Source organism: Hetaerina americana, unplaced genomic scaffold, assembly GCF_022747635.1.
Source record: "Hetaerina americana unplaced genomic scaffold, ioHetAmer1.1.p SCAF_4, whole genome shotgun sequence".
Classification (NCBI taxonomy): domain Eukaryota; kingdom Metazoa; phylum Arthropoda; class Insecta; order Odonata; family Calopterygidae; genus Hetaerina; species Hetaerina americana.
In genome coordinates this window covers 68,490,415-68,505,121 of record NW_027286985.1, presented here as the reverse complement: position 1 = coordinate 68,505,121, position 14,707 = coordinate 68,490,415, and the positions used below count along the sequence as shown (strand labels likewise).

The 14,707-nt window shown below is 35.4% G+C and overlaps 2 protein-coding genes across 2 annotated transcripts in view; one reads left to right on the top strand and one right to left on the bottom strand.

The window, feature by feature from the left end:
• The window catches only part of Gprk1 (G protein-coupled receptor kinase 1), a 1,192,964-nt gene extending 1,191,083 nt beyond the window's left edge, over positions 1 to 1,881 (bottom strand). Inside the window, exon 1 of the mRNA XM_071589974.1 lies at positions 1,537 to 1,881. Within this exon, the coding sequence (XP_071446075.1) occupies positions 1,537 to 1,649 (113 nt within the window). The 5' untranslated portion in view covers positions 1,650 to 1,881. The remainder of the gene's footprint in view (positions 1 to 1,536) is intronic.
• Positions 1,882 to 2,278: 397 nt separating this feature from the next.
• On the top strand, positions 2,279 to 6,844 carry LOC139691958 (PRKR-interacting protein 1 homolog). Its single transcript, XM_071589928.1, has 3 exons — positions 2,279 to 2,461; positions 2,566 to 2,745; positions 4,472 to 6,844. The coding sequence occupies exons 1-3, from the start codon at positions 2,354 to 2,356 to the stop codon at positions 4,688 to 4,690; spliced, it is 507 nt and encodes a 168-aa protein (XP_071446029.1). The 5' UTR covers positions 2,279 to 2,353; the 3' UTR covers positions 4,691 to 6,844.
• Positions 6,845 to 14,707: the final 7,863 nt, after the last annotated feature.

The following is a 14,707-nucleotide window of genomic DNA, read 5'->3' as shown; positions in this document are numbered from 1 at the left end:
ACATCGCACAGCATGATTCCATAGAGGTAACAGCAAAGGAGAAGTACCTACGGTTAAGTATGATGCCAAATGCAATGTATCAAAAGTGCTGCACCGCATGCACGGGCTATCGTAAAAGAAAAGACGAGAAGAAATATGATCAAGAACGTTTCGAGAGAGACAACGACCGCAATGCCACGTAGGTTTCACTTTTTTCCTCTCCACTAATGACGCATTCGCAAAGTGCGTCCTAAATAGATGGTAAAGCAAACAGGTGAAGCCGTGGAACGGCGACTAAAAACTGCGCATACCAACGAAGTCGCGCCTTCTAAAAGCACGCATAACTCCAGCGCTGCTTCGAATAAGCGGACTGAGACCAGCTGTAACACGCACTCTGAGACAGCGGGACCGCGGTGCCGTTTTTCTGCAATGAATATTTTGAAAACAGGTTTCCTTTCGCCATGGGCAAAGTAGGCAGCTCTTGCAGGTCAATAGGATAACTGTATCAAAAGTGCAGGTATTTTTGGAAATATTATATTCCTTGAGCGTCAATCATACCAACAAGGGAATTTTCATTATTCCACCAACCACTTTTCCAACATAAGGTTCATCCGAAAAAAAAGAAGATGACGGAAAGGTCAACGTGAACTATAGATTACCGCTGACGGATACGAGCGGCATGAAATGTTGCTAACATAATCACGAGTGTCACATAATGCATTTGGAAAAAACAAGGTTTCGTCCTTCGTGCTCACACCCAAGAAGCCACCACAATGCCTGTGGCCCTTCCTGTTAGCCCCAACGTCTCTCACACCGGAAGGGCGGAGCAGATGACAGAAGAGGAGTGGTCTCAGAAGAGCACTTCAAAGTATGCCGCAGAGAGTATAGGAAAATCATCACTTGCAATCATTATTGGCCGATCAATCCGTTAACATACGGACCTAAAGTCTGGGTTGTATACAAATAACCTAGGACCGAAGCAGGTGCGCGAAGTTACCAGCATGCAGGAGGTCAGTCCACGAAAAGACGCAGGGGAGTTTACGCAACACGATTAAGAAAAGAAACCTCAGCTATCATAAACTTATAAGTTTTAACGATTTTCGGATGTCACTGTTTAATCGCAATAATAGTTATAAAAATAAAAGTTTGCATATGCCATAAATACTCAATGCTCCCAGTTACAATATTTGGGGCCGCGGTGGAAAAGGTGCTCAATAAATTAGCAACAGTCTTATTCGGGGGGCAAACGAATCTGCAAGAAGTGGAACACCTTGCAGCTTATATTAAAATTGTATATTTTCGTTCCACTGCACTGAAATAAACTAAATATACCATCCGGCAGCGTCGCTGGAACTTAATATCCAAATCTTGCTCGATGTGACTCCAACAATTTACGGACAGTGCATTGAAAGTGACACACAAGATTTACATCCACCTACTGAAAACAAACTAATACACGTAAATAACAGTTATCTAAACAAAAAAGAACGAGAACACCGTCATTTTAGCGAGAGTGCTAGGAGGAGAAGGAATCAATATCCTCACAGATACTCCTACCTTGGGTCCGGAAGAATGATTTTCTTGCTGGCTCTGGCTGCTGGAGTGCATTTGCTCTTTTCCATAGCCATTAAATAGCTCACGTCCGCGAGCACTGCTTCTAGATCCGCCATTTTGCGTACTTTTCTGTTATCCTATTCCAAGACACACGGACACCACAGAGATATTATAGCATAATTTTAGAAAAACATTGAAGGACACTCATTCACACTTGAACTTTCTCAAATGATGTAGTATATCACTATGTGCTGCACGAATTAATACGACAGTAAAGTGCTTCATTCACTCGGAATAAAACACACTAGGCAATATCAACACCATGACCAAACGTACAACCTTCCACTACAAACACCGCTCACTGACTGACAAACAAGGCTCTCTTCTTCCTTTGGCGCTGATTGGTCCTCGTCGGCCGTAGCAGAAAACTACAGGTAGAAGTCGCTAGTTCCCTACCGAGGTGTATTTACCCAACGTAATCAAGATTTGAGTAAAGTCTTGAGGATTTATTAGCCACATATTCATAAAGGTACTAAATACCACTCAATAATTCAAATCTCAAAACATGTCATCCTATTATTATAGTAATTCAATTCACGACTATCATTGAAACATTCACTTAGGTAGAATAAATGATGGGAATATCGAATATAATATTTTCATTTTCTCATGGTTCTAACTATTGTTGAGAACCTAACATTTATTTGATCAAAAATCTTAATTCCTTGCACATTCAATAACATACGGACAAGAAGTGAGTAACGTTTCTCAAAAATACAGTCAACTTACCACTAGGTGGCAGAAATTAACTTTTGAAAACATGGCAGACGAAAACAAAGAGGATGTCGAAGAGAAAAACAAGCCAATCGTTGCTAAAACTGCTTACGATCTGCAAAGATTAAAGCTAGAAAAACTCATGAAAAACCCTGTAAGTATTTTTGCTTTAATATTATACTCTATTTCTTATAAATCTGTCGATTTTTTGTGGAATAAGTCGAAAGAAACTTCCCCAATATGTATTTCCCATTACAGGATAAAATAGTGCCAATTCCTGAAAGACCCAAAAGTAAAAGTTTACCACCAGTACCTGATTTTGTAAGAAATGTAATGGGTTCAAGTGCAGGAGCTGGCAGTGGAGAATTCCATGTCTACAGACATTTGCGTAGGAAAGAGTACGCTAGACAGAAGTTTATCCAAGAAAAAGGCGTAAAGGTGGGATATTTATTTATTATGTCATTACTTAGAAATTATTATGAACACGTCGAATATAGGTTAACTTTATATTTAGGGGTTACTATGCATTTACAGTTCACTTTCCCATAGTCTTTTAGTTTAAATAGGCATCATCATTAGTGTTTCAATCCAATGCGGTTTTTCTGTAGTCCTCAGTTCTCCTCTATACAGTGTTAATTTTCTCAGCATCTAATAACTTTTCTTTTTTTGTTTCTATCATAATTTGTTTTGTAAACGTGTCTCTTGGTCTTCCAAGAGAGATCTTCCCTTCAATTTCCCCTTCTACTCTCGTTCTAGCTAATCCGTGGTGCTTAAAGGTGTGTTCAATTTAGTTTAGTTATTATATGGACATTATTATTATTCCCAATGAACTGATCAACCTATTCTACTTTGTGCTTGCCTTAACGTTACCTTTCTTTCCTTATATCATGTTAATTGTAATATGGCAAATTCATCTTCGTCTTAATCCTACGCTAATGCTGTAGTAAACTCAACATTAACTGCAGTTCCCTGGCTGACTGAAGCCAGACCATTTTTCATATCCCCGGCCTTTTCCATGCATATTTTCACTGTCTCTTCATTGCATTGATGATCATGGCCCAAAATGTTTTACTCCCCTCAGCCTGTTCCAATTCTTCATTCACTGTCCTTACTTTTGCTGTGCTTTCCGCATTGGTCACTTTACTCTGACAAGTGCTTTTATGTAATTCACCTGAAGACGTTCTAATGTCATTTGTCCCCATCCATTCTTAAGTCCAAAGTGATCTTCACAGCAATAATTAAACTAATGCAAAATCAAAACATAGAATTACAATTCTCAAGTTCATAGCTTTGTTCTTTTTCAGAGTGATCTATTAACATTTATACATTGAAGTTCTTTTCAAATGCAAACATCTAATTCACGACGTAAAAATAGCCATTATTTCTCATTCCTATTCAAATTTTTCTGAAACTGTTGAATAATTTTGATTCTTCTTTGTCATTCTCCGGTAGTCCTGGGTCTAAGCTATTCTCATCTACGAGGGTAGGCTGAAAACCATACACACATGCTTGTAGACCACAAACAAAATGACCTTCAGAAGCACTCCTGGTGGCATGTGGAAGTAACATTCCTCTTCCACACACATGCGCAGGTTTGAGGTATTTTTATTCATCCAGTGTATTTCAGAAGCGGAAAAGTGGAGACGTGTGCTAGTACTATGTCAACGCGAGTTACATAGCGTGCTGTTATCGAATTTTCAACTGCCGAAAAAGTGAATCCTACTGAGATTCATCGTCGTTTAAAGGCTTTTTATGGTGACGATGCAGTAGATTGGTCTACGGTAAATCGATGGGCATTAAAATTTCTCGTACATTCAAGCCTAATAACTAAACATGGAAGGGTTTTCCTTTAATTCTTTCCACCTAAATTTACTTTATTTCCCTTGTTAAAATTTCTCTTAACTAATGTAGTTGTTATCATTTTTTTGTTTTTATTTATGAAAGTCTTAGGCCTCTTGCATAACGCATTTACTTTCCCCTGTCTTCGAAATCTCTTCATAATATCACGTTATGATTGCGATCGTATCGTATTTAATTTCAAGCTATATTTCACATGTCAACTCATCAAATTAATTATATTTTCACTTAAATTATGTAAGTTTTTTTGTTAATAAGTACTTTGCTAATGAAAATCTATATGTTAATTGTATATTTTCTATTTCAGGAATCATTAGAAGACGTATATCATCGGAAAGTAGAAGAAAACAAGCAGGCTGCAGACGAAAGAACTGCAAAGAAAAGAGCCAAGAGACAGAAGAAAAAGCAGAAACTTAAGAAAGCCAAGAAAACAAATGAAGTCAATTCCGAGCACCAAGAAGGGAAGAGTTCTAGTGAGAATGAATCAAAAGGCAGTGGAACAGAAAGCCCCCATGAAGATGACTGAAGCAAATAAAAAAATCCCTGCTATGCAGAGATATTATAAGATAATATATTTGCTGAAATATACTCATTTGACAGGTCATACTGTTTGATCCACAGGTTGCTGTCGAATTTAAAAAAGATGTGGGTCAGTTCCAAATTGCACTTGTTGAATGACTGTTGTCTTATTTTCCCCATGTTATCTGAATTGTAAAAGGTGTTTCAATGATAACATGGGGGGATTAAACTTAACATTTTTACAATGACCTTTGGTGTATTCCTGAAATATTTACTTATGGAATCTGATTGAATTTAACCATACTCATTCTCTAATGATATAATTTTGTGTATGGACAAGTAGCGTGTTCTCTCAAATTAACTGATTTTTTTATTGTCTCCGGCTTAACTGTTTGATATTCCACACCCACAGTGTGGAATTACAAAGTCAAAAATTTCATTTCCATACCTGATTTATGACCAATCTGGTTTTTATTTTCAACAAAGAGGAATTTTTATGAATGCCATGGAGTAAATGAGTGCCAAACTGTGAATTAATTCGATGTTCCCTTAAAATTTGTTTGATTAACTTCAAATAAATTTTAATGGTGGATTTTATCATATTAACTATAGAATGATTTTTTTCTTACCTTGTGAGTCCTCTTTAATTGTGCTCAAATTTGGTTGCTATTAGTTCTCTGATAAGTTCCTCTTGGTATAACCTCCAATAATTCGTAGAGCTATTAAATAGGCTGGGTTTAATGTTCAGTTCTGGACAAAATAATAATTGTATTTGGCCTCTAGAAACTGCAGTCAAATGGGAATAAGAGGTCCAAGATCTACCATTTGGTCTTAGGACATCTGTAGAAGAAGAAGGGATTATGAAAGTTGCCAGCTAAAAAGTGCTACTGTTTTAAAATCTCCAAGGACTGCTTTGCTACAGTTTTTTCCATAAGAGAGATCACTCCCTCTCCTAAAATATTTAACATCATGATGAATATGAGTAAAAAAACAGGGTCAAGTCCAAATTCAGTGCATTCAAAATTGGACATTCCAAGACATTTTGTATGCATCAATGCATGTAATTCACTGGCCCAAAGCAAATTGACTCAAGTAGTAGTAACTATTAGGGGAGGTAATCCACAGCAGAGGTCATTTGCACCAGAAGGGATAGGTGGGTATTATGGTAGGGTTAGGGGATGCAGGGAATGAAGGTTGGAAAGAATTCTGGCATTAGCCTACTCCTACTGAAAGGCGCCAAGGGGTCCGCAATTTAACATCCCATCTGACGGAGATTGTACTTGCCTTAAGTGCTCTCCACATAGCACCCCAAATTAGGGATTGGGATACTGCTGAAAAATTTGGCCATCACCAGGTTTCAAATCTGGGCCCTCAGGGTGGGAAGCCAGTGACTTAGCCACCCCACCATCCCGATCCCTTTAATTGGCTTAAGATTTGTAAAAATGAAACAAGTGACAACCTGCAATCAGCATTGTTAACCATTGAATAGTTTTTTTGTTACCTAATTTATGTTCATATACTCCTGCAAAGTAAGGGCACCCCCTTATGGTTTACTGAACATTAACTACTGAGAAAAACTCTTGGCACACTCATATAATGAGTCTATCTGATGAATGCACTGGGTCTACTGTACTATGTACATGTCTACTACTGATGTGGTTAATTAAATATTGTGCTGGTTTAAAGGACAGATTGAGCTGTTTCCTCAATAGTGAAAGCCCTCTTTGTGGTAAAAATGAAGTATTGTTCACAAACCAAATGGATTATGGTAACACAAATATTAACCATTGAATCAATTTATAAGGGTAAAAAGAAATATGAAGATAAGCAGCAACTAAAAATAGCACAGCCTTATCAATTATATGAATTCATTGGTATGAGATCCTCCCTTTCAACTAGTGGTTTAAACAAGATCATGAACCAAATTCTCATGTTTTACACCAATGCCAAGCCTTAGTTGAAAATTCCATAAATGGGCCAGGGTTATTTTTATGCTATCTGTTCTCTGCATAATTGATATTTGCAAAGTTTTGAAGCCAACTGGTTTTGTAAGGGATGTGATGTATACATTTTGTTTCAAGGACAATTATTAAGGTAGCACATTATGGATGGACAGGTTAATCAGCACGAAATTTCCAAGCCCCAACTGACATAAACCATGTAATCCTACTCTAAAATAAACCCTTTTTAGATTCAAAATATATTCTACCTCCATTTCATCCAACATGCATATTATTTTCCTATCTTACCTGCCTAACATGCTCCCCTCTATCACACTGTTAACATTACACCAGCAATCAAAAATGCATTATTCTTGCCTCTGGATTTTTTCTTACAGTACTCTCTCCTCCTCTTTATTGTACCTTATACTTAGATTTTTTTCCATTCTATCAATTTTACTTTTTCCAACAGAAGCTATTATTTGGAAAAAATGTTGGTAAGTTAGAGAGTTGGATATGGTAAAAATATACTCAATAGTCAATTCAAAGACTTCTGAATTCCATTTCATATAGAGAAATGAAAATTTTGCTAATCACAAAAATAACTCTGTTGAATTAGGTACATAATTTATATTAATTACATCGTTCTTGATTGAAGGGTAAAGTTTTCAGTTAACCATCTGGCAGTGGTTACTTGAGTATGCTATGGAGTATAACGAAAAAGATTACAATGAGGTGGTGATTATGCATTTTTGGTATTATTCCTGTGGTTTCCCTATTATGTAAAAGTCTGACTGAAATAATCTTTTTAAGGATCTGGATCGGAATTTAATACCATGAAAACCACTTAAATATGAAAATGAATAGCACAATAGCAATATGGGTTAACATGAAATGGAGGCACAGTCTGCAATGCTGCTATAGCTTCCAATGTATAGTTCTTCACTTTGCACAAAATGGACACAACTAAACAGTGGCCATAATATTTTCCTGCTGAAAAAATGAGACGCTGTAAAATCCTTTGGTGAAGACATGACATTCAGACATTTTCGTTTGGATTTCCTGAGCCAATGGTTTCTGCATGGTTAAATATGGTTAATTCTCTCAGAACCCCATCAAGATTTTTCATTTGCACACTAGGGAGGAAAGTATCACATTTTCCTAACCCTCTCTTTTCAATATGCAACAGCAGCACTCTACTCTATGCAACCCTGACCTCTTTGTCCCTCTTAACCATGCAGAGCGCGTTACCAAGACTTTCTTTTTCTTCAGTTAAAAAATTCCAGGAACTCAACAATTTCAATGAAGAGAATGGTTGAAAAATGAAGCTTGCTATTGGATCTACATTATTGCATTTATTCCTTGCATCTAGAAAAAGGCACATTTAAAAAAAAAGAGGAGTGTCTCATGGGAAAAAAAGTAAAAGGATACATTGCATGTTAAAAAGTGTGCATTTCAAATGGCTGCGGGATGTTTATATTATAAGTACAAATTCATAATGTTTTGCAATCTTTCCTAAGCTGTTGAATACACATGGTGAATACTCAGGGATGATAAGCTACCCTTTTTATATTCTCAATATGAAATTTTAAATGCACAAAATGAAATGCATTCGGTAACTCAAAATGGCCGAAAAATATTGTCATGACATTTTTTAGCAGAGAATACATATAATGACTGAAGATGAAAAGTGAAATGTCACAATATCCACATGGGGAAATAGGAAGAGGTAGGCGATTACATATTAAAAATCTGCTTTGAAAAGTATGTCTCATTAATTTTCTTAAGGATTCATTTTCTTCTTGAGGGCACCAGTTTTATGCTACATGTTTCAAGAGATGAATATGACTGCAAATTGACCTCGGTAGATTACATCTAAATTATGAGTCATCCCACTAGGATGTGTATCATTTGATTTAACAACCAAATAGAAAGTCATCCCATCTTGTAAATCATTAGTCAATACTAACCACTTTCCTTGGCTATCAACAAAATAATCTCCTTCCTTTCTCATTCAAACTTTCTGCCAGATCCTCCCCTTACTTTGCCAAATCATCTGGTACCATCCCTCATTCCACCAAGCTACACCACAAATGTGCCAATACTGTGGATGGAACAGAATCCGCAAAATTTCTTTAATAGAAACTTCTGTTTTGATAATTAAAGACAGGCTATACCCTCCCAATTTCTTAGCTATAGTAGAAGGATAGGCATGGGGACATGAGAGAGAAAGAGCATGATTTTGAGAATGGGAACTCTTTCCTTCTTCATTCTAAATGCAAGGAGTGTCATCAGTTTTCCAGTGAAGCTACTTAAAACAATGAATAATGAAAGCACCAATAGGAATTTTCATCTAATTTCAAACATTCATCACGATTTTCTTTCTCCATCTTGCCTACAATATATTAAATTATAAACGAAAATCAACATATTTTATTTTTAACACATTCCGTCGGACTACAACCATTCACCCCTTGGTTAATATTAGAGGCTCATTCAAAGAAGTGAACTTGCATTACACATTTCACTATTTTTATGATGACTGTCTTAAGGCACAATTTCAAAGAATTCTCATAAAGAAATAAATATGTACCTATGGTCCTACTACCAATGAACGTAGGTGCCTTTGCATTAGAAAATTCACTGAGGCCTTTAATTTATAAAACGATTCATATTTTCAGAATCATGCTGAATTTTCCCAGTTATGTAAACTGGAGGGAGGAGGGATATTTCTATTTTTTATTGACAGTTTAAAAAATATTTGTCTTCACAGGATATGATTGAATGATTTTTCTATGAACCTAAATGAGCCAAATTATTAAATTGGAACCTTTACCAGCTAACACAAAAGATAGCTTACCTAATTATTGCCACTAAATTACATGGGTAGGATGATTGTTAAAGAAGAAATGTGCAGGTGTTAAAGAATAGATTATCTGTAAGTAAAATCTAAAAGGTAAACCATTGGCAAATTTCAGCATTTATCTTGTCTAATTAATTCAAAAGTGTTGATGGACACCCTACATGATAACACCTTTAAAGCATATTAAATAAAAAGAACAATCTAGCACAAGTTCGATTTTTGGTTAGAATCGGTGAAATAAAATCTGATTTTGAAAACTTAAATAAAATAACCAGAAATGTTATTTCATGAAATGTGATTTGGTGCATATGTAATCACATAATTTTTAAGGCTCATGACCTGGACTTCAATGTTAAACATTATGTGAAGAAGTCAAAATTCAAGAAAATTGAAATTTTCATGAAGATGAATGTTCTGAGATTAAGGTTTTCATCCACACATGTTTGCTTGAATGCCTAATTCCTAAGTTATATAACTGTTACTTGTTACTATGGTTTCAAATGAATAAGTGTTTATATGAATTATTACCCAATCTAGTTAATTTGATAAAACTCGCAAGTGGAAAATTTGTTGAACGGTTAATCAATGGATGGTAATTATTGTTTGCACATAACATCAATGAATTAGAGAATTATAATATGACCCATGGTTACAATCCAACATATTATTCCAAAAATATTCCTAGAGATTATTACCTGCAGAGCGTATCCATTATGTGATATCAACACGCTCCTTTTCAAAATATTGCAAATACTTTGTACAAGATAGACGTGATGCATCCTTAGTTACATGCATTTGGATATCTACAGGCAATATAACCGCATTGAATATCGTACTTTTTACTTCCGAGATCTTTTGGAAGATTTCGGAACTTGATACCTGGTTCCATTCTTTATCCACTTCATTATTCCATCTGTAATGAACAGGAGAGAAGAAATGTTCGTTGGATTCAGCGGTGTGGTGCACTACATTGATAGACTCGAATTAGACAAGAAGTTATTTGAAAGAGAAATCTCACGTTTATGATGTTGAAACTGGGAAAAACATCAGTTCATTCATGATTAAGACCTTACTTTTAATTTCTGAAAGGAAAATGTATGCAGATAACGAAATACTTTTCAAACTACCTAACACGTATTTGAATGAGCTTTTTATCCGTTGGCGCGAATGAAAACAAAACACTGACGTTGCACCTTCGCAACAAATAAAATAAATTGAAAATATAAATTTTAAAGAATCAAAAAGTAATGAAAACGACAATAAAAATACTTATAACTTTTATTGTTATCCTATATTCGAGTAACTCTAACAAGTAGGCCCTTCTGACGCGAGTACACAAACGTGCGAGCGGGTGATTTAAAACCATGTCTGTAATTGTGTGAAGGTTTACTTTTATATTCTACGTTTAGCCAACACTATCATTTAATGTGCTCTCATGTCTATACTTCATATAACTGGGGGATTACCAGCAGAGTAATTAACAATATTGGATAAAGCTAGATCTGGCCAAAAGCAAATTTTTTAAGGATATCTGTTTCTCCTATCCTAAAATATTATCCTATTTTGAATCCTCCATTATAGGACCCTATTACACAGATTCCACCAATGAAAAATCACTTATGCTCTCGATAAGCAAAAAAATGTTTAACTTGACACTTCGGTGAGCAGACTGTCATTAACCTGGTCCCATTATAACACAACTGCCAATTATCACATTAACTCAAAATTGAAACCATTAATACTCTTATTTTCAGTAATATGATCTATATGCTAAAATTCAATTGTAAGGATTAATTTCCCTATTTAATGGTAGACCCAATGTTGTAATGTATGATAAAGAAGAGGAAGTTCATGCAAAATAAAACACAATATTATTAAGGGAACATCCTAAACCTATCTTAAATAGATTACATTTAATGAAGATGATAAGGTACTATGGTTCTACTCTTATATCAATCTCTTCCATTTTTTTACCAATCCTTCTCATGCATTAATTTTTTGTACCCAGTGTATCTCTTTCTTCTCTTCCATATTACCTTTTATTATTGAATTTATGAGACCTGAAAAGATGAACAATTTCATTAATAATATCAATTTGGTCTCCTCCAAATCAATCCATCTCCTTGGCATTCCAAGCACTGGTGCAACCTATTCCACCCCTCAAAGCAGGTTTTGAACTATTTTTTAAAACCTGCACGCCAAGCAATTGCCAAATTTCTTTAATGCTATTAAATCCTTTTCCTTTGTTGGGGAGGAGTAAAATTTCATTCAAGATAAAGTGAATATATCAATATATAATGAAAAAAGTAATGAGAATGAATGATAGTGAGTGTTGGAATGTACAAATATATGAAATTACAATCGAGCAAGTTTAAAAGTACAGATAACTGGGAAGTATGCTAGCTAAAAACTTGTAGAAAGATGTAAAAATTATAAAGAGAATAGCCATGGCAAAGGAAGTATTCAATCAACTGAAAATGTTGCTATGAAGTAGTCTTGAACAGGAGCTGAGGAAGAAAATATTGGAGTGCTATGAATGGAGTTTAATGATGCATAGGTATGACATGTAGAACAAAGAGAGAAAGACAGAATTGAGGCATTTGTGATATGAAATTGGAGGAGATTGGAAAGAATGAAATGGATGCTCAATATGGAGAATGAGGTGCTGAAGAAGATTTGTAATGAGAGAACTCTCCTCGATGCAATACAGAGGTGAAAAGAAAACTGGATAGGACATATTACAAGAGAAGGAATTTTATACAGAACAATGGAGCAGTGGAAGGGTTAAAGATGAGAGGATGGAGATTGAAAATCTTGGATGACATTAAGGATGGAAAAAGTTCTAAGGAAACAAAAGATTAGACAAAAGACAGAAACAGATGGAGATGATAATGGAGCATGGGACCTGCCAGGTGGCAGAACACAAATGATGATGAAGGTGAAAATAGGTGGTGTTCCAAATTAGCAATTGATTTTTCTATTAACACCTCCAAATTTCTCTATCTAGGCTATAAAAAACCATTAACACAGTAATCAACCTGAAGGTCGGTTAGGTAGGTGATGGTAGAGTTCACCCAGCACTAAGCCTGACAGCGTGTGAAATTCACTCATCATGGTAGGGGGGCCAGTTCCTTTCCTTGTACTAAAGAAGATCTGGTATCTGAAAAACCACATAGCTTGGGTGGAGCTGCAGGTGCCCAGAGAGACTTGCCCAGGAATAGAACCCTGGCCCTCTGGTCAGTAGTCCAACACTACCCCTATCAAGGCTATGCCAACCAGCAAATTACCACAGGGGTGTGTGGCCACCTAATCAGTGTTAGTACCATAGTTGTTTCTTGCTCATCAGTAAGCTCTGTATGAAGCATTATTGCTCACACCTTCATCATGCTAATATTTTATCAAGTGTTCAATGATCATTTGTTCTGCTGTACTCCTAAACATAAAAAATAATGGAGAATGTTTTGTAGCAAATTTGACTTCTGAACAACACTGTATCACTTGAAGCAATGAAAAAATTTACTATTTAAATTTTTATTCAAAAATCGTATCAGGTATTGCTTCTAGGGGTTCAGCAATGAAGTGGAATCAATCCAAACCACATAAAATTCTGAACAAAAATAATCAATAGTATCATTTTAGGAGTGCCTTTTTGTACTCCTTGCTGACCATTGCTAGAAAAATAGAACCTCCTAATAGTTCCAAGGTTTTCATATATATTGCACAGCAGTTCGTATGAAAAATATCCTTCATTTATTGTAGTCAAACAGTGGTACCCATTAGCACAATGCAAGGAAGAAGAACTGCACACATGTCACTCCCCATAGAACTAACATCCCTGGTAAGAGTTAATTCACAATGGGAACAAAACTATATAATTCCTTCCCAGAGTACATCACATCCTTAAAATCCATAGCGATGCTCAAAATTGGAGTGAAAAACTTATTACCTAGGAAGTACTATTATTCTGTAGATGAATTTTTATGTGATACAAATAAGTTGTAAACATAGTAATTATAATGTTTTTGGCATTTTGTAAATACCTGTAGTATCCTTTTCATTCTTGTATATAACTATTTCTCACTGTTATATAAAATAAGCTAGTGAAACCTGTGTGCAGCCTGACATATTGAAAGACAAATCCTATACTTAATGCATGGTCTTTGAAGAATAAATATTATATTTGTAGGCCATTTTCCATGAGTATTCATGTTTTCATCAGGTCAGCTTCCTGACATCCACATCGATCTAGTGTTATCAAAAACTCTCTCTTATTTCACATAGACATTATACTCATTAGTAAACTTATGCTTTCTTATATTATTGCTATAAATTGATAATGATATTTCCATAATGTCAAATTCCAAAATTTCCACATTACTCATAAATTGTTTATGGATGTATTATATTAAAATTACTAGTGATACCACTTGGCCACATAGTCCATTTGTGCCCTCTTATTTTGGAACATATACATAACTATTTTATTATAACACACCTATTTCCAGAGTTGGCCATGAAAATAAAATATCAAGAATTGGTGGTCTGTATGCATAATTAAAAAACCATACTTTTCTGACCTCAGTTGAATTTTGGTAAATGGAAAGGTAAAGAAAAGATCCACCCAATTATTACATCCATCTATTTGACAGTATTTAGTTATACTTGTTTTTCTTGAAAAATTGCACCTTTTAGCTCAGTTATCGAGCCCATTTAATTTCAAACGTTTGCGAATGTAGTATGTAATTGTGAGAAAAGCTACATACAAAGATATGGATCGTTACTACATACCTGGAAATTTCCCTTCACATGGAGTAAAACTTTGACCTAGAGAAAGGGTCTTGAATGTCCCGATGATCTCTAGAGTTGTGCTGATTGAAGCAAAGATAACTTCTCCAAATAATTAAACCTATACCAGATAGATCAAAAGATAGGAGCCAAACAAAAAGGCAACCTATGCAAAATCTACCCATCAGTGAGGTAGCCATAAAGGCATCTTATCTCAATGGCTCAGGTAGTTAAGTGATGGTGACATATCAAAAACACTAATGATTCAAGCACTGGGACCTGACCTGAATTATTTATCCCACCAAACAATTATGGATGCATATTTGAACACGAGTCATGGCAACCACAACACTTGGTCCGCTGGGGTGTGCATCATCTCCCACAGTTAGAAAGGCAAGCCCTTTAAAATCAACATCACATGAAATTGTACAACAGT